Raw genomic sequence first — 20,389 nt, 5'->3', positions numbered from 1 at the left:
CATATTCCAAAATGCTTTACAATTGGGAAGTCAAGTGGAGTATGTTGCTTTATAAATGAATGTTAATATTAATAGTAGCTGTTATAATTTGCAAAAATATTATCATAAATGCCAGCATTGGATCACATCAGTGCTGCAAATGTGAGGTTCTCCTATAATATACAATACAACAGTATAGCAGCTTGGAAGGCCAATGTGTGACAATCTAAACTGCAATAAATAATAGATTGCTTCTAGATGGTGTACAGTCTCTGCCAATGTTAATTAAGAACTCATCGTAATTCATCTCTGAGCGGACAGTACAGTGCTGAATGTTCTGAGAGCAGAGGGTCTTTCTTAATCTGCTGATTGTCTACCACTAACAGATAGAAACCCAGAAAAGACCTACAGATGGAGCAGCTCTCTTTAGAGCTGCTCCTGGTGATTCTATCGCCAATCGCGCTGTTTGCCATCCGCCAGAAGAGGATGCGGGCACACGAGATGGTTCCCGCTGCCCCCCTTAGCTGCCCGCACCCTCCTAGTAACCCTGCCCTTCTCCCTGAAGCAGAGACGGGCATGGAGTCCTGTCCCCGCCACCGTGTAAAGGGGACGTGCGAGTGTGTGAGACGCTCATGCATCCCCGTCATATGGAGAGCCTCTCCGCCAGCCTGACCAGCTCAGGGAACCTGGCCATTCCCTGATCTGGCTGAGAGGCGCTACTTCTGTATAGTCGACATAAGACCACAGAATACTATACGACCAAACATAACACAAACATAAACCTTGAAAACAGAATTAGTTCCAGCAAATTTATTTTGACTCATTAATTTATTTATTATTTATTTTATTTATTTATTTACTGTTTATTATATAGCGCAGCATATTCCATTGTGCTTTACAATTGGAAACAACAGTGATTAACAAACTGGGTAGATACAAACCGACATGGAGGTAGGAGGGCCCTGCTCGCAAGCTTACAATCTATAGGGATAATAGGAGGGATACAAAAGGATAGAATCCCATAGAATGGCAGTCCCACCAGATTACAAGACAGTCCTGATGGGATGCAATTAGATATAAATGCTACTGGAGGTTGTGTGGGTGTTCCTGAATCATAAGCTTGCCTGAAGAGGTGAGTTTTCAGGGAACGCTTAAAAGTTTGGAGGCTAGAGGAGAGTCTTAGGACCTTATTCAGATTGATTCGGTCCTCTGGGCATTCGCACGGAGGACCGGTGTTTTGTGTCGGTGCGTGCGCAGGTGCGTTTCTGCGCATGTGCAGACACAGAGTGTGTGCACCCACGGCAAACTTTATGTTCGCCAGGTGCACGCACCCTATACGGCGAGCGGGGGACAGAGAAGGGCAGGGGGCGCCGGCCAGCCCCATTAGCATATGGGAATGCCCAGCATTCCATGGGCATTCCCATGAGAACACTGGGCATTCCCAGGCTAATGAGGCCGTGACAGGCATGCGGGCGGCGGGCAGCTAACATCACTCGACGCAAGATTCATAATTCATCACAAGTAATAACTTTATTTGATAAATGGGAATTCACTTGATTATGTGCCAAAATGTCTGTTCGTGTTTGTTTTCGATTTTCTATCTGCTCATCAGTGAGAAGCTTTGGAACAATCTTAGAACAATCTTGTGCCATGTTAAGCTCTTGCTACAAAACTTGACTGACAGTTTCTTTGTCGATGTTTATGATTTCTGCTATCATTCGTATTCTGAGCCAATGGTCATTTCAAAAATAGTTTTTATGTGTAAGGCCTTCTTGGATGTTCATCATCTTTGACATTCTCACTCTTTCTTTTGTGCCAGTCAAACCCACGTGACATACAATCTGCACTGTAAGCCAACTAGTTGTTTGGTTGGATGAAAGTTGGACTTGTGTATGACCGGCTTTACCCACCCTAATACTCACCTAGGCTTTCGTTAGCATTGTAAGTGTGAGGATTCTAACTACCATTCTCACGAATGCTGGGATCCTAAATACATCCCATTGTACATGTTACAGTCAACCTTGAATGTAAAGTACAGATGGAGCGCCTCTCAGCCAGCAGATACCCTGAGCTGGCGCAGGCTGGTGGAGAGGCGCTCTATCTAACGGGGATGCACGAGCGTCTCACACGCTGGCGCGTCTCAGACAAATGTCGGTGGGGAGCAGAATCCCTGCCCGTCTCCACTTCAGGGAGACTGGCAGGGTTAGGGGGGGAGTGTGGGCAGCTTCGGGGAGGACAGGGCAGCAGTGGCGAGATGGTGGAGAGTGGCAGGCTCCCTCAGAATGTGGCACATGAGCATCTCGTGGGCGCGCACCCCCTTTCTGGAGGACAGCGAACAACGGCGATTGGCGATAGAATCGCCTGAAGCAACTCTAATGAGAGCTGATCTATCTGTATACAAACAGTAATGCTTTATCTGCTCGATTCTCCACCTGATTTTGGTTTAGTCCAGGGGTGTCCAAACTTTTTGCGACGAGGGCCAGATTTGGTGAAGTATAAATGTGTGGGGGCCGACCATTCAGCCTGACATTCTTTGAATGTCAGGGGCCCCACCTTTAGTGTCCTGTGCTGTGCTTCCCACATCTGATGCTCTTCCCGCTTCCAGCTGGAGGCTGCGGGCCGCTTGAAATGACAGCAAGGGCCGCATTTGGCCCCCGGGCCTGACTTTGGACATGCCTGGTTTAGTCTTAAACAATATTTTTTTCAATAGTATAGAACAGATCAATTATGTCATTATTACAGAGCATGTTTTCTAGATTAAAGGCAAATGATGGATCTCCTGACAAGTGAGAGATACAGTAATTTTTATCATCCAATGTGTAATGATGCAATTTGTTGTCAGTCCACATAGAAACATAAGAATAACCCAAAAGCGCTTAGTTTTCGGACCTCCCCTTCACAGGTGCCTACTGTATTGTGCATAGAGCAATTCAAGGTTTTTTCAGAGGGTGGAAAGAAGAAGAAGTGCTAGTTACTGTATGCCCTATAAGGATGTGGTCATGGCAAATGTAACATATCAGTAAAATGAAGTGCCTTTGTCCACTATTTGGAGGAGGCAGGTCTGCATTGCCCATTGGAGTTTTCCAATGTTGCTCAGAGTAAAACCTGCTCCCTGTACAGCCAAATATTCAGTATAGATTTTCACATTGCCTGTGGGGGCAGATACAGAATTCCTAAAAGTGGGGTTTACAAATGCTTGATTTTAGAGTGAGTATGGCCAACTTATGAAGAGCTTAACAGCTTATCAAGTTATAGTAGGCCTCATATAAAGTGTATGTAATATTTCTGAAATAAACATGTCCAGCAACGATGCAGCCCTGGGGCCAACCCACCACAGCTGAATGCATTTTTTATGTATGGATGTGAGCAAGATTCCAGAATCTATGGAGACCATGAACATATATTCCTAATGTTGTCTCCGATCACACTGCGGCAATCATTTACACTGCAAAACCAGTTTGATTTTGCAGTGTAAATGATCGCCGCTTTAAAAACACTGCAGATTTCTTACCAGATCTCTCACTTTCTGAATCTCTCATCCTATTAAATCTCACCCAAAATTGTGATAGACATGAGCCCCTCCACAGCTTGGTCATTGATTCTTTGATGATTGCTCATACAAGGCCACTAGTATGGGCCTGATTTAGAGATGGATGTAGTACACCACAAAGAATGACCGGGAGCTGTGTATATATATAATATTAGCAAAAGGTAACAATTAAATGTAACAGCTGCAGGCCGCAGGGGCGTCTGTGCATTCACACCAAGTACAACTTATGACCTTGATGGAAGGCTGCAAACATCTGTGCCTGGGACGCCGCCCCTTCCGAATGAACCCTGTCCCCTGCAGCGACAGCCTTCTCTCAGTAACATGCAAGGGGATGTCTAGCGAAGTCACATCCCCTCGCATGACTCCGCTGCAGGACATATCATTCGATGTTCATCAACCATCGAATGATTTCTTCGGCCTTTGCAAATAGAAGTCAGTGAAAACTGACTTTTATTTGCGTGTGCCTGGATGAAGACAGGGCTGGTGGCTGATGTCCTGTGATGTCAACCGCCTGACCCCAGGAGGGATAGGCCCCCAGCATACCCATGGGAACGCCCAGTGTTTTCATGGGGCCAAAACCTACCCCCCCCCCCCCCCGCAATGAACAGCAGGCTATCTGGATGCTGTTGCTGTGTGTAGATATGTGAATGCAGCTGGGGGGGGGTTGTGTAAACAGATGTGGCCGCGGCGCTTACACTCTACAGGTGCCAGAAATTTATGTTGGTAGATATTGCCCATTGCCACCCCCACTCCATCTGCAACTCTTGTTACAGCTTAGGGGTACTACGATTTACAACTGAAGACTCATTCTTTGCGGAACAGGACCTGCTCATGAGCAGTCCTCCCGCCACTGGAGTAGTCTGCAAACTGCCGGACTCAAAGGATGGAGTCAATTGACGATGGACATTTATATATATATATATATACAGGTCAACGTGTTTTTGCCCAAAAACAGACGGTACTTGTGTATTTTGGCGGCGCCCCCGATGTCCGTCGTACGACGAACAGATCGCATCGCATCGCATGCCATGCACCCGATGGCATGCGATGCGATGCAACGCGATTTTGACCCCCTATACGACCAAAAATCGTATAAGCACCCTAAAGGGTGCTTTTGAGCACCCAAATGGGTGCTTACAATGTTAAATGCACCCCCACGCCACCCCCCACTATAAACGTGAACCCGAAGCGTGGCGAGCGCAGCGAGCCCGCGAGGGGCGGCGGTACGCGTCCTACGACCTTTTCATACCCCCACTATCCACGTCGGCGTGGAGTTGAGAATAGAATAGTGTGGCGAGCGCAGCGAGCCACCGAGCCCGAAGCGTGGCGAGCGCAGCGAGCCCCGCGAGGGGACGCGGATACCTTCACAGTTATACGCGTCCCCTCGCGGGCTTCACAGGTGTCCGTGGCGACGCGGACACCTGTGAAGCCCGCGAGGGGACGCGTTTACCTGTGAAGGTATCCGCGTCCCCTAGCGGAGCTCGCTGCGCTCGCCACGCTGCGCTCGCCACACTATTCTATTCTCAACTCCACGCCGACGTGGATAGTGGGGGTATGAAAAGGTCGTAGGACGCGTACCGCCGCCGCTCGCCGCGCTTCGGGTTCACGTTTATAGTGGGGGGTGGCGTGGGGGTGCATTTAACATTGTAAGCACCCATTTGGGTGCTTAACATTGTATAAGCACCCATTAGGGTGCTTATACAATGTTTAATCGCATCGCATCGTATGGCATCGTATGCCATGTACAATGGCATACAATTTCAAAATTGTATGCCATCGTGCACTATCGTACGATATCGCGTCGCATCGCATACCATCGTATGTGTTATGGTATGCGATGCGATGGGCGCCGCCAAAATACACAAGTACCAAACAGACATTTTCATACTTATATAAAAGTGTGCCAAGCACGAGGCAACATGCCTGAAGCATAGCGACCGCAGCGAGCCATTCCAGCAGACGCGGTACACTTAGACAGTGTCTATGTCAACCTACGTCAACCTACACACCAAAAAAGTATGAATGTCATTATATTGTCTGCGTCAGTATTTTGACTATCGGTCAACTGGTGTCGGTATAATGACCATTGGTCAAACGTTCGTCAGTAAATCATACTGAACCCGGACTCAGGCGCTGTGTCAACAGGCTTGGTAGCCAGCCACTGAATACTAATACATTATATTAGTGGAAAAGGAAACAGTTTTGCTAACTGTATTGTTTCACCGTTCCCTGGTGTTGAACTATAAATCTCAGTAGAGGTCCTGGGCTCATATTATTATTTTTAAAGAATGTAGTTTGTTCTGAGAGTGGGGGGTTTAGAGGGTTCTATTTGATTTTTATCTGTTTAAGGTCTTTTCTAGAGCTAATGCTCTCAAACACTGCTGAATGTGCAAGCAAACAATACCTCTTTCCTACAAATGAGCTGATAATTGATTTTTTCAAACAGCCCTGTAGGAAATACTAATGGAATATCATTTTATTGGAAGTTGCAGCATTTAACAACTGGTAAACTCGTACTAAGGGCCTGATTCAGACCTGAGAATTCGCAGTGGACTGCGAGGAGTAAGCTGTCACCCAGACAGAAAGAGTAACCGCCCCTTGCGAATTGCAAATGAAACGCTAATTGGTATAATTTTGCAAATCCATACGCAGTTTCCGAATCGTCAAAGAGTTTTTGCCGTCTGTGCAAATGTGAGTAGGTCTGACCATTTCACTGATCAGCGACTGAGTCAGGGTGGAAGCGGTCATCGCTGACGTCACAGACCCTCCTCAAAACCGCCTGGGCACGCCTGCATTTTTCTGACACACCCAGAGAACGGGAGGTTACCGCCCCCAATTGCCAGCTTCCTGTCTGTCAGATTGCAAGAGAATGATATATACAGTACTATACATTTACATCTTCTGTCACTATTTTCCCTCGCTAATGTGACCGATATGCATACACAGTTATTCAATAATAGATCCATTTGTGAATTCTCTAATTAGTGCACAGATATGAATCAGGCCCTAAAGTTTTTCCTGGATACACATACACCTCGTAGTGGTCACAATGGGAACATGAGTAATTACATTACTAAGAGGAGTATGTTCAGTGGCGTCAAAGGGGGGGGGGGGAGCAGGTACTTTTACCCAGGCCTTGGTCGGATGGAGGGCCTCGCACCCATATTTTTGCACCAGGCTGGGCCACAAGTTCCACCACTGAGTGAATGGCTAAGGTTAGAAAGTGTTATTAAGAAAGAATCAAAAGATATAAGTTAAGGGGTGTTACAAAGGTGAGAGATTGATAAGAATGTAATAATTGTTACACTGGTAAAATAAAAAAAACTATAATAAGGTTATAAAATGGTCCAAATATATGAGTCAGCAAGTTGTGGGCAAAAGAAGGTTGCCCATGGGCACAACCAGATTGGTTTGGGCTTAAAAAAGTTCTGCAATAAATCTAGTGACTACATCGCAGAAGGCTCCCCATAAGCCACAAGCTCTTACTTCTGGGCCTTGGTCAACAGTTTCCTGCCTTTATACCAATCAGATTCCATATATTATCTTCTAGAAGGTGCTGAATAAAGAAGACGTAGGGTGAAATGTAATAGGATGAGAGATTCAGAAAGTGAGAGATTTGGGAAGAAATCTCCAGTTTTTTTAAAGGGGCAATCATTTACACTGCAAAACCAGTTTGGTTTTGCAGTGTAAATGATTGCCGCTTTAAAAAAACTGGAGATTTCTTCCCAATTCTCTCACTTTCTGGAATCTCTCATCCTATTATATTTCACCCATAGAATCTTATTGGTTGTTGCGAGCAACATCCCATCTTCAATAGTACTCCCAGTTTAGTCAATTTACCCCTTAGTGTGCCTTGAAGACCAAGGTCAGCAATCCTGCTTTATATGCTCTACATAGAGAGACACAGAATGACTACCGTATATACAGATGGAGCCTTCTTCAGCTAACCTTCTCTGGATAGCCATGGTGAGCCATGGTGAGCCAAGGCCTATTGTTTTCAACTGCAATACAATACATAGAACAATACAGTAGGGAAATAGCTCTGGCTCACTTAATGCTATTAAAGGGCTAGATCTATCTATACAGTATGTTCTACAGGATGTCACAATCAACGTATCTGAAATATTTATCTATAATATTTAAAAATGGATATATTTCATTTTTCAGGGGAGTAATTAAAGTGGATGTAAACCTGCAGAAAACGGACATCGACCAATGCTCAAACGATGGGTGGTTTTCTGGCACTCACAGATGTCAACATAACAGCTCAAAGGTAAGAACAACTAATGTGCCAATGGGGACATAGAAATGTCTGCTGTTCAGACAGGGGAAGTTTTAAAAGATTTATTCTTGTTATTACTTGTTACAAATGTTAAATGGTGTTCCAACCAATCAGCTCAGAACTGTCATTTTACAAACATCACAGTATGAGTTGATTGGCTGGAGCACTATTTAACATTCGCAATGATTGATATCAAGAATATCACTCATTAATAAATCTGTCCCTTAGTTTTTCTCTGAGTCTTGTGCTGTCTTTTACCTGGTGCCCACTTAAAATGTTAAATTGGCTAGTTGTATCTGTTTAGTATATTAGTAGTTGCATTCACTGTGTGCAGCCATCTACCAACATCCAAATTGTTTTCTTCAATGGGCCCTACACACATGCCGATGCTCACACATGCTTTAGTTGGTCACTCTAATGAAAATGCACCCAATGGCTAACCAAATGTATGAGTTGTGGAGAGAGCAATAGTCTATGCTTTAAATCAGGGATGGGGAACATTCGGCCCTCCAGCTGTTGTTGAACTGCATGTCCCAGCATGCCCTGCAACAATTTTAGCATGGCCAAATAACAAATCTGTAGCAGGGCATGCTGGGATGTATAGTTCAACAACAGCTGAAGGGCTGAAGGTTCCCCATCCCTGCTTTAAATGATTTTAAAGAGCTGACCGACCTCTACTCACGCATAAGTACATTGTTTGATGAATATTTGGCTAATTAAATAAATACATTTAAAAAACTCTAGAGAAGAAACTACTGTAGGTATAAAATATATTTTCTGCAAAGGTTTGAAGGATGATCTTATTCTCCGTAGATATTTCCAGGATGTAGACAATTATAGCAAATAGTTTTAAAATGATCTGACTGCATGGACTGCAGCAGCAGATTGCATCTGTGCTCATCTGTCATACTCAGAAGAGCTGAGGTGCCCCACTGTCTTCTGGGGAAGATTCTAGCTGGAAATGTTGTGAATCAGTTTGGGAGATTTATCGTTCGCTGTGATATTTTTTTTTCAAACAGGGTTTATCACTAATAAGGAAAATAACTGAAACTTAGCATAACGAGCCTGTTTAATGGTTTTTTATGTTATGGTTTTATCTTCTTAATCCCTTTGAAAATGGGTTTAATGTTTATTGAGCATGGTGCTTCATTGTCCTAAATGAAAGCCATCTAATTATATTTTGCTTTTAGTGCACAATATATGCGACTGTTGTATTCTGCATTTTGAGACTAATTAAACCCAGCGTGCTTTAGGACGCCCGTAGTGTCCTGAAATCTCCTGCAATCAAAAGAATGGAGTTGACAATACTAATTTTCATATTACTTGTAACCTTTGAACATATCAGCAGCGACAAATTATAATTTTTCCATTTTGATATAAATGTCGATGAGCTCGAATATAAGATTGGAATTAAAATGTCTTAGAAACTAATTCTAAAGTCTTTTATTAGAGTGCAAATTAACCTTAAACTTGAAATGATTATATATAAGTCAAGAAAGATACAATTGGATGGTCATTTTTTGTAGCTTTGATAAAAAGGCAATGGTGTTTTTTTATTTCCTCTTTTGCTAAGGGTCACAGGGCTAGGGATGGCCATCGTTGCCATTGCCAATCGATGGTTGCCATTGATGGTAATTCTGCAACTGGCCATCGATTGTGCTAAACTATGCTATGGATGACCATCGATATTTTTATATATCGATGGTCATCCATTGTGTTTGATTGATTAGCCTGTGGGCCAATCAAAACATGGGGGCTGGGTTTCGTGGGGGCGGAGCTATGCTCCATGTTCCGGCACTTTGAAGAAAAAAACACATTGTTTTGCTGTTCCATCGATGGAGGGAAACCATCTGGTTCTCCCCTATCGATGGATAATGTATTTGACATCGGCCATGAAACATCAATGATTTCGAATCATCGATGGTTGATGGCCATCCCTACACAGGGCCTGATTCTGACTCACACGTAACTCTGCCAAAATTCTGGGGCTGATTCAGGTTTGATCTGTATGGCCCGAATTTGGGCCAGTGACTGATGTTGTGGGTCTGTGCATGGGCTAAAATATGCATGTGCGGAGCCGCTTTGCGAACACCTTATGCGAGAATCACACTCACCGGGTGCTCATACGGGCAGGGGAGGGAAGGGGGTGGAGAGCAGGCTGGGGCAGGGGAACAATCAGCATGTTATGGGCTTCCCTGGGAACGCAGACAGGCCGATGCATCCTCACACCCTTTTGGTCATCTCCGACCCAAATAAAAGTCAATTCAGACTGACTTTTATCTGCGAGCGGGAGAAAAATAATTTGATGGTCGGGATTTGTAAAGTGTGTGTGTGTGTGTGTGTGGGGGGGGGAAGCGGGCTGTGTTTACCTATTCGCTATGCAAAAAAAATATGCTGCTTAGTGAGCAGGTCTGAATTAGCCCCTCTATCTGCAATCAGAAGCCTGTTGTAACTAACCACGCTTATTCAGAGTCATGAGATCTCTGAGACTACATTGCCCCCAGCTTCCAACAGGGCAGCCAAGGGGGGGTGGGGTGGGGGGGAGTGGGTACTAATTACCCGGACCCAGGCTTGCTGGAGGGGCCCCGCCTGGTCAGACCCCTCGATTCTTCCTCCGTCCCTCCCGGGTAGCAACAGCAGCACACACTTACAGCATGTGCTCATTCTGAGCCTGCTGTCAGCACAGCACATGCTGTAGGTGTGTGCTGAGTTGAGTTTAGAGTTTTTAGAGTTTTCTTTCACCCTCCGCTAAACATTTTGGGGGTGTGGCCTAAGTGTGCGAGGTGACCACACCCCCACACTTAGGCCACCCCCCAAAATTTTTTACCTGGGCCCGCCATTCCTCTCGGCTGCCATGGCTGCCATCACTATTATTGTCGCTTATACCCGCGCCATACTTGGCATCCCCTCTGCATACAATATGGTGTAACTCTGGCAACACACCCACTTTATGCCTACAAGACAGTTATTTTACCCGCATATGCTCAGTTCGGCCCCATTGACACCCAGCAACACTTGGCCAGAGATGAATTATGTCTGACTAAGAATTGCTCAGAGATGTGTGTATTTCCTAAGGTGCACTGGTCTTGTGTACAACTCAGAATCAAGACTGCAACCTCTACTTCCAAGCTAGCGACACAAAAGCAGACCCATCTGCTAATGTATGCTTGATGGCAGCATGGGCATAATTATAGTGTGTGCAAGGGCTGCCATTTCTATGGGGCCCAGATGGACAGGGGGGCCTGGACTCAGGCCATAAAGTTCCATATCAATTCCCGAGATGTGCTTGCTGTGTAATCTAGTCTGATCCATTGCCCAGCCTGAATTGTGTGACATTATATTGTGAGTGAGGGTGGGTGTAGTGGATTTTTTACTGGTAAAGGGGCACTGTAATGTTGCATATTTTGAACTGTTGGCCAGTTTAATGTGGCACTGTGATGAGACTAATATTCATTAAGAATTGGGGGTCACAGTGTGACATCATGTACACTGACAGCACTACAATGTAAAACCATTTAAAGTAGGGAACTAGAAGGGTACATAAAATAAACTAGGGCACAGCTATCGGGCATAATTTAACTAGGGCACGCTATGGTTCAGAAAAGGAATCAATAATTATTAATAAGTGCTGTGGGCAAGTGTCCCTCAAATGTTATTGGGGCAAAGGGCCCCTTTAGTATGTTTCAATGGGACCCAAGAAGTTCTGGTTACCCTCCTGGTTGTCAGATTGATCTGTTTTTCACAACATGTGGGTCCAAATTAATCTGCTTTTGCTGTTTCTGCATTGTCCTGTGTGGTAACATTGTCAAGGTAACTATGGGGGTTATTTTGGTTCACTCTTTCTGACAAATTCCTTCTTAGATGGACAAAACCATGTGCACTGTAGGTGGGGTAGATGTTACTTGTGCAGAGAGAATTAGATTTTTGGTGGGGTTTTACTGCAAAATGAGATCTGTATTGCAGTGCAAAGATAAAGCAGTCTGTATTTACCCTGCACATAAACAAAATAACTCACCCAAATCTAATTCTCTCTGCACAAGTTACATCTGCCCCACCTGCAGTGCACATGGTTTTGTCCATCTAAGAAGGATTTTGTCAGAAAGAGTGAACTAGAATAAGGCCCTATGTGACTATGGTTCTATGTAGGGTGTTATTTTTATAACAAGCACTAAATCTTTCCCGAAGCCGTTGTGTTTATGAAGAAGCATCTGTTGTATCCCGCAGCGTAGGATGTTCCATCCATCAGCTGCGATTCGCTGGGAAGGACAACAGAAGAAGAAGTAAACCTGTCACCTTATTGGATGACTGCTCGTTCTGCAATCACTTGCTGTGCTCAATTTGTTCTTCTGTCTTGGCTGAACTAATCTGTATGGACTGCTGGGCTACTTCTGCTCTGGACACTGCTTCAGTTGGAACAGGTGGAGGGATGAGCCCTCCACCTCATATCTAAGGGGGTCTAAGTAATAGGCCTTGCATTGAAACCAAAGTTAAAATATGCACTTACTGTGAAATAGGTCATGTTGCCCATAGTAACAAATGCGATTATGCCTATCATTTCTCAGTTGCATCCTAGCAAAATGATAGACAGTATCTGATTGGTTCCTATGGGCAACATCTCTTTTCCTTTTTAGAAGCTTAAGTAAATTTACCACTTTTGGCAGATTTACTGTTAGTAAAAAAATCTCTATACCAGCAGTTCCCAACCTGCAATACCTGTACCCCTGGGGGTACACTGAAGACTGGTTGGGGGTACTTGAAAATAATATTGGTAATGGCAGAAGAAGTCTCCCGATGAAAGAGGAAGTCTCTCATTGCCGTGGAGACTAACCACGTTGCATCCCTTCTGGTCCCATCTGCAGCATTATTAGGGTCTTCTTGTGCTTTTGCCTGACCAGCAATACACCCGGAGCTTCCCATGCTACCCTGACATCAGACATCATCTGCCCCACGCTGACACAGGTGGAGGAAGCAGCAGTATTAATCCTACAGGCGTTAGCGGGAACCCCGGAGACAGTACACAGCCAGCGGCCAGACACAGAGGGACACACTAGGGTGACCAACTCATCCCTTTAATCCGGGACACATATTAATTACACAGGTTCTGTGGCTGGCTTTCACCTGGTTTTAAACTGCCACACCTCAAGACTCCATTTCCCCTGGTTTTAAACTGCCACAGAACCTGTGTAATTAACATGTGTCCCGGATTAAAGGGATGAGGTGGTCACCGTAGGACACACATACCGCTCACTTCCACTCCACTTGTAAGCACTGTGGATATTTCAAATTGAGAAAATTGCCAGTGATTGAGGAACTACAGTATGTTTGAGTTAAAAAAAAAAAAAAGACTGATATTCTTATGATTTGTCATCTAGTACTTTCATGGACTTGATAATTAGATATGGCCATTTTAAGATCATCCATTAGTCTTCATCATCTTACACAGCCAGGCAAATATCATCAGCCTGGCTACGTAGTCCTGTGTAAGCAAGCTTAGGGAATCATTTTACCTGGGACATGTTGCCATGGAAACACATCTCCCATGCTACTGGAAAACATCATACTATGCAGAAGTGTTTGTTCACTCAGCAAAGTAAGGTCACAATGAATTTAAGAATGAAGATTTTCTGATTTGATCAGACAGCGAATGATGGTGATGAGGAGGAAATAAAAGTACAATTATAATTGTAACAGTTTCCTTCGGATTCTATTCTTGATATTTCAATATATTTTCAATGCTTCTTGAAAATCTGGTTTATAGTATACTGGGGAAGATGTATGAAGCAGTGATAATGGAGGAGAAGTGATAAAATGACTGATACTTTATCACCAGCCAATCAGCTCCCAACTGTCTCTTTTTAAACCCAGCCTGTAACTTAACAGTCAAGAGCTGATTGGCCGGTGATAAAGTACCAGGCACTTTATCACTTCTCCTCCCTTATGACTGCTACATACATCTACTCCACTGTTAGGTTGAATCTAGCTTTGCAATGAAATGGTGTCATCCAGTGGTTTCTTTATGTAAAATGTGTGTTGTCAATAAAGTATATACACAGTGTAAGGATACTTTATGCTAAAGCTTTGAAAAATTGCAACAGAATCCTAATACAGTAGTAACCATTTCATTTACAGCTGAAGCACAGACCTAATATGTTTTGCATGCAGGATAAGGTTATTTGAAGGATAATCAAGGGAAAGGGGAATTGGGATTCTTTTGCACTGGTTGGTACTTAATGTACTCTAGCAGTAGCATACGCAGGGGGGGTTTCCGAGTACCCAGAAACCCCCCCCAGGAGTCTAAGGGCCCTAGGCTGAAAGCTAAGGGTCCCCTCTTTCCATGAGTACAAGAATTTTTAAAATCGGACCTTGGGAACCGGAGCCTTTTAATTGCTCTTCCCAGTCAGATATTTCAGGTTCTGTCTGACTTAGAGTTTATCTGAGGGTATATTCCAAAAGCTGGGACTCTCCCCCTTTGAAGTACACTAGAAGCTTGTCCCAGAACCAGAGATATCAGCCTTCCAGCAGCTGGTTACTGCTCCAGCTCCACACACCTGGTATGTAGTTTTATATACTCGTTGGCAGATTGCTCTGCCTCCTAAAGTCTGATCCCCTAGTCCTTAATACCATTTGGTAGGTGGGATTCTCTAGTTTTTAATTACATTAAAATCTAAGAAATCTATTTCTGGGAACTGGAGATATCTGCAGTCAAACAAGTTGTCCTCCCACCAGAAAATTATGATTAATAAGCCCACTCCACTATACACCCTCCCTCTGCGTATTAAACATCTTCTACTACCCCGGAAGTTATGTATCAGGGCCCCTTCATTCAGCCCAATGCCCCCTTCTCCCACCTTATCTCCCACCATCTGTGCAGTAAAGGATAATTAGTGGAAATTACTGATCCAGGCCCTACATGCTGAGCGGTTGATATAATACCCCCTACCACCCACGGGACATCAAAGCATATACTGGGTCACCTAAGTGTCCATCTCTGTGCTTTGCTCCGCCCCTCTGGAAACCCCTTCTGAAAATCCTGCGTTTGCCCCTGCTCTAGGGTATCCCCAATTGCTATTTTGTACAATATTTCGTTATTCAGGGGTGCTGCCAAGGACAATGGTATAATGTAACAAAAAAGTTAAGAGGAAAATGGTCTCTTTGCTGGCACCAGACAATCTTTCTCTTTACTTTTTTTTAAGTTTATTTGAAGCATGGTAACATTATTGTGTGTTGAATTGCAGCCTTATTGATATACAGTAGTATTTTGTTGTTTCCAGTAACAACACTGCCAGCCTATTATATTTACTTGTTTATAATTAATGCCGGTCCAAACTTCAATTAGGGAAGTCACCCCAACTGCCACTCTATCCGCTGCCAAACATCGCTGGCCAGGGTTCACTGGCAGTTAGTGCGGCTCCGCTATTTGAATTTTGCACTGCCCTAAAGCATCATAACTGAACCGCCACTGTTTATATTTGATCTCTTTCTACCACATAGCTACACTTAATCACTTTAAAGTAGGCATATACTAGGCCTTGCGACAGCTACTCTCCACGATAACCCAGTAGATACACTGGGGTAAATTTACTTTATGGGCAACCAATCAGATTATTTTTATAATTTTTTTTAGCACCTTCTAGTACAGAGGTCCCCAACTTGGGGTACATATACCCCTGGAGATACACTGCAGACTGGTTGGGGGTACTTTAAAATAATATTGGTAATGGTCGAAAAAGAAGTCTCTAGATGAATGATTCCATCTGCAGTGTCATCAGTTTCTTCTTGTGCTTGTACCTGAGAGCCATCCACTGGGAGCTACCCGTGCTGTCAGTGATTATCAACCCCGCACTGACATGGGTGGAGGAAGCAGCGGCATCAATCCTACAGGAGTTAGTGGGAACCCTGAAGACAGTACACAGCCAGCGGCCAGACACAGAGGGATGACGATTCCTGACCACACACTACTCCTCCACTACTCCTTAATATAAGGACACGCATACCGCTCACTTCCACTCCACTCATAAGCACTGTGGATATTTCAAATTAAGAGAAGGGGGTACTCAAAAATTTAAAGTCTAATCAAGCGGTATGGGAGAGAAAAAGGTTGATAACCGCTGTGCTAGAAGATAATTGATAGAATCTGATTGTTGCTTATAGCAACATCCCATCTTCAATAAAATTCCCATTTTAGTAATTTTACCCCACTGAATCATTGTATGACACCCAAGGCAACTCCTGAGATAGGTGAGAGATCTCCATCTACAAACCATCATTGTAGTTCTTTTGTTGTGACTGTATGCACCAAGGTTAGCACTCAAGATAAATTATAGCATAAATGATATGTTTTATTTTTTTCTAAATTAGATTTCAAGGTCTCTCATCTACAGTAAATGTGTCTAAATTACCTAGAAACTAGGTATCAGATTAATATTTGAACAAGTAGGTAGGAAATACCCTTGCTGCCTGCCAAGTGGAATAATCATTGTGGATCACAGAATACATTTCACCGTGTTCATTTTTCAGAGAGAAGAAAATACAATATCACACATCCTTAGAATTATAGTTAGGACAGATAATAGATCATGCAGTAGGCTAATTCCCAGGAGAGGATCTGAATGTGTAAATCTAGATCACTGGACTTCGCAAGGTCATAGTATTGCATTGTTTTTGCAGTCTGAAGTGTTTGTGGAGAAAAAAATTGTATATGAAATGATATTGCAATGTTATTAAAAATGGATTAAATCACTTACAATATCATGCTGATGAAGTTTGATAATATTGGAGTTAAATTTAATACGGTAGTTGGAAAAAAACAAACATTAACTAAGTGATAATGAAAAATGAATGATGCGCTTTTATTTTTGTTCAAATTAAGATATTTTGTAGATTTTTGCTGTTGGAAAACATAAAGTTTTTCTCCAAATATAAAAGTACAAAGGCCCAAATATAATACAATCTAACTCCAGTGGGGAATGTTTCAACACTTGTTGAAATACTAGTGTTTCAACACTTGGTCAAAGTCATACTCATTTGTATTGATCCAGAACACTGACAGAGGGACCAGAGTGGCAGTTTCACCAACAGATTTCACTTTGATCATACTTAACTGTTATAGGAGAAGATGTATCCAACCTTGCTTCTAGCAACCAGATTATAGCCATATGGTTATAGAAGCACTAGATAAATGATAACCCTACATATACAATGTTTCTTTTTCATAAACCCAAACTTATCACAGATTTTGGAATGTTCTTAAAGTTGTTTTAACCTTAAACAATTTCTAAAATCCACTGGTACCCTACACACAATGGGGAGTAGCTGCAGCCCCCAGTCTGTCACCGTCTCTGGTTCAGGCAGTTGCAGTCTCTCAGATCTCTGCCTGCGCCCCCTGTGGTACCGGCTCCACCCCCCCCGCCACCGCTAGGGCTGCGGACCCCTAGTTACACCACTGCTGTCGCTATGTATTGTATAGTTGTAACTGGGATGCTTTGTCACTGTGTATAGAAAGGTGGTTGCTGGGGTGCTCTGTGTATTGTATGGTGGTCATAGGGATGCACTGGGTATTGCATAGTGATCACTGAAACACTCTGCCATTCTGATGGTATTACACTGTGAATAGTATGGTAGTTGCTGGCATGCTTTTGGAGGTCATTCAGGTTGATACTCACCACTGTGAATTCACAACAGTGAGCGATGGTAAAGGCCTGCGCTTGCGCATATTCACTTATGCGCTTGTGCAGGCCATCTGTGCGAATTTCTCAGCTTTGCGAGTCAACCAGAATATCCTTCTTTGTGTATTGTGGTCATTGGGATGCTCTGGATATTGCATGGTGGTCATTGGGATGATATGCATTATAAATGGTTCTGATGAATTAAAAGGTGGTTCAATAGGAAGGGACAAGAAAAGGGGTAAGGAAAAGGGCAGGCAGGGGGGACTGTCTTTTCCATTTGTACTGGAACCCACAATTTCTGGTTGCAGGCCAGTGTATAGGGATATGGAAGGGATGTTGCGCTCATACAACAACAACAGGTGTTGTACTTGTTATAAAAACATGGTTATTTCAAGATAAAAAGAATTTCTTTCCTCTAAAAAAAGGTAACAATTGTTACATGAAGCTTTATAGCTACAAACAACTAAAAATGTGGATGTACATGAAAGGTAATGCTGCAATATTTTGTGCACTAGGAATAATTCCAAAAGTCACCTCAGATCCTTGAGGGAGCTGCAGGGGCAGCGAGGCACGTTGGCCAGTGGTGAACCCATCCAGCTGCCTTCTACTGACCCATCCAGTGTGTGCCTGCCAGCACCATTACTATTACAGGACCATTTACCCAAACTGCCCTTTCCTTCTCTGGAGTGTGGGATCCCAGGACGGGCATCGTTTTCTTGTGGAGGAGCGCCGCCTCTGTGGTTGCTGCCTTGCCAGGATCCCACATCCATCGCATCCTTAACATCATTATATAGATTTATTCCATTTGGCCATCTATCGGAGGTGACACAGCGGAAAAAATATTATACGCCATTTACTTCCATTTCTACTGTGGTCATCATCCTTTTGGGCCCGGGAGAGGACAGGACCCACCTGGATCTGAGGTGACTTTTGAAATTATTCCTAGTGCACAAAATATTGCAGCATTACCTTTCATGTACATCCACATTTTTAGTTGTTTGTAGCTATAAAGCTTCATTTAACAATTGTTACCTTTTTTAGAGGAAAGAAATTCTTTTTATCTTGAAATAAATAACCATGTTTTTATAACAAGTAAAACACCTGGGGTGACATTCTATGGGATGAGATTTGTGTTTTTGGGCGAAATTTTCTCAAAAAACGGGCGAAATCCCGTTTTCGCATATTTAATGAGATGCGGAAAACTGCAAAAATTTTGCCGCAAAATCGCACTTTTACAAAGTGCGATTTTAACTCGCGCCGGAACTCGCATCTAGATGTTTTCCCATTGAAAAGTATACAATGCGCATATTTAATGAGATGCAAATTTGGGAAATGTGTCTTAAATTTGCCAAAAAAATCAGACCAGGTTCTGATATGCGAGTTGGCCAGAACCCTGCACAGATCATTGAGATCTGTGCATGGTTCTGTGGTAAAAAATGTGTTATTTTTTTTTTCTTGAAAAAAAAAATTGTGGGGTCTGTCCTCCTGAGCATAACCAGCCCCGGGCTCATTGAGCCGGATCTGGTTCCAAAAATATGGGGGACAAAAAGCGTAGGGGTCCCCCGTATTACTGAAATCAGCCCCGGTCTCTTGGACCAGTCCTGGTTCCAAAAATACGGGGGACACAAAATCTGGGGGTCCCCCGTATTTTGAAACCAGCACCGGGCTCCAGCAGCCCGCAGTGTCATGCCACAGCCGGGGGACACTTTTTACATAAGGTCCCCCGGCCGTACCATGAGGTCAGCCTTGGACGGGGTACCTGGAGGAGTGGGGACCCCCCCAATAAAGGGGTCCCCCCCAAGGGTTCACCCGTCCAGGGCTGAAGCCCACGGCTGTCACCAGCGTCCCTGGCCAGTGGACACCGGCCTGATGGTGTAAAATCTTTCAATCCTAACATTGCTTTATACAGGAGAACTACAAGTCCCAGCAGACCTCCCCCGCAGGCTGGGACTTGGAGAACCACAAGTCCCAGCATGCGGTGCATTAATGGGCCCGCTGGGACTTGTAGTCCACCTGTAAAAAGAATGTGAAAAGAAAACACACACACAGAAAAGTAAAACTTTATTACATACACATCCACACACCTCACTTTTACACAAATATACTTACCGATCCAGGATCCAGCACTGGTCTCCCTTCTGCAGCAGAGCCGGCTACCCCCGCACTGACAGCGGGGACAACCGGCTGTCTCCGGTGCAGGTAACAGCTTCTGTCGCGTTGTCCCAGCGCGACACAGGCTGAGAGCGTGATTGGGCGATGCGTCTCCATGGAGACGCATAGCTCAGCCCTGATTGGCTGAGCTATGCGTCTCCATGGAGACGCATAAGCCGAAGACGCTCTCAGCCTCTGTTGCGCTGGGACAGCGCGACAGAAGCTGTTAGCTCTATCGGAGAAAGCCGGTTCAGCCCGCTGATAGTGTGGGCTGACCGGCTCTGCTGCAGAAGGGAGACCAGCGCTGTGGATCAGTAAGTATATTTGTGTAAAAGTGAGGTGTGTGGATGTGTATGTAATAAAGTGTGTGTTTTCTTTTCACATTCTTTTTACAGGTGGACTACAAGTCCCAGAGGGCCCATTAATGTCCAGCATGCTGGGACTTGTGGTTCTCCAAGTCCCAGCCTGCGGGGGAGGTCTGCTGGGACTTGTAGTTCTCCTGTATAAAGCAATGTTAGGATTGAAAGGTTTTACACCATCAGGCCAGCGTCCACTGGCCAGGGACGCCGGTGATAGCCCCGGGCTTCAGCCCTGGACGGGTAAAGCCTTGGGGGGGGGGACCCCTTTATTGGGGGGGGTCCCTACTCCTCCAGGTACCCCATCCAAGGCTGACCAGCCACGGTGCTCATGGTACGGCCGGGGGACCTTATGTAAAAAGTGTCCCCCGGCTGTGGCATGACACTGCGGGCTGTTGGAGCCCGG

General features: G+C 44.3%; 1 protein-coding gene across 1 annotated transcript in view; it reads left to right on the top strand.

Annotated features, from left to right (window-relative positions):
- GPR158 (G protein-coupled receptor 158) overlaps nucleotides 1-20,389 on the top strand; it is a 265,624-nt gene that overhangs the window by 24,826 nt on the left and 220,409 nt on the right. Inside the window, exon 2 of the mRNA XM_083189245.1 lies at nucleotides 7,697-7,802. Within this exon, the coding sequence (XP_083045371.1) occupies nucleotides 7,697-7,802 (106 nt within the window). The remainder of the gene's footprint in view (nucleotides 1-7,696; nucleotides 7,803-20,389) is intronic.

Source organism: Crinia signifera, chromosome 5, assembly GCF_055691185.1.
Source record: "Crinia signifera chromosome 5, ASM5569118v1, whole genome shotgun sequence".
Classification (NCBI taxonomy): Eukaryota; Metazoa; Chordata; class Amphibia; order Anura; family Myobatrachidae; genus Crinia; species Crinia signifera.
Note: the sequence above shows the minus strand (reverse complement) of the source record. Positions and strands in the feature narration are given on the sequence as shown.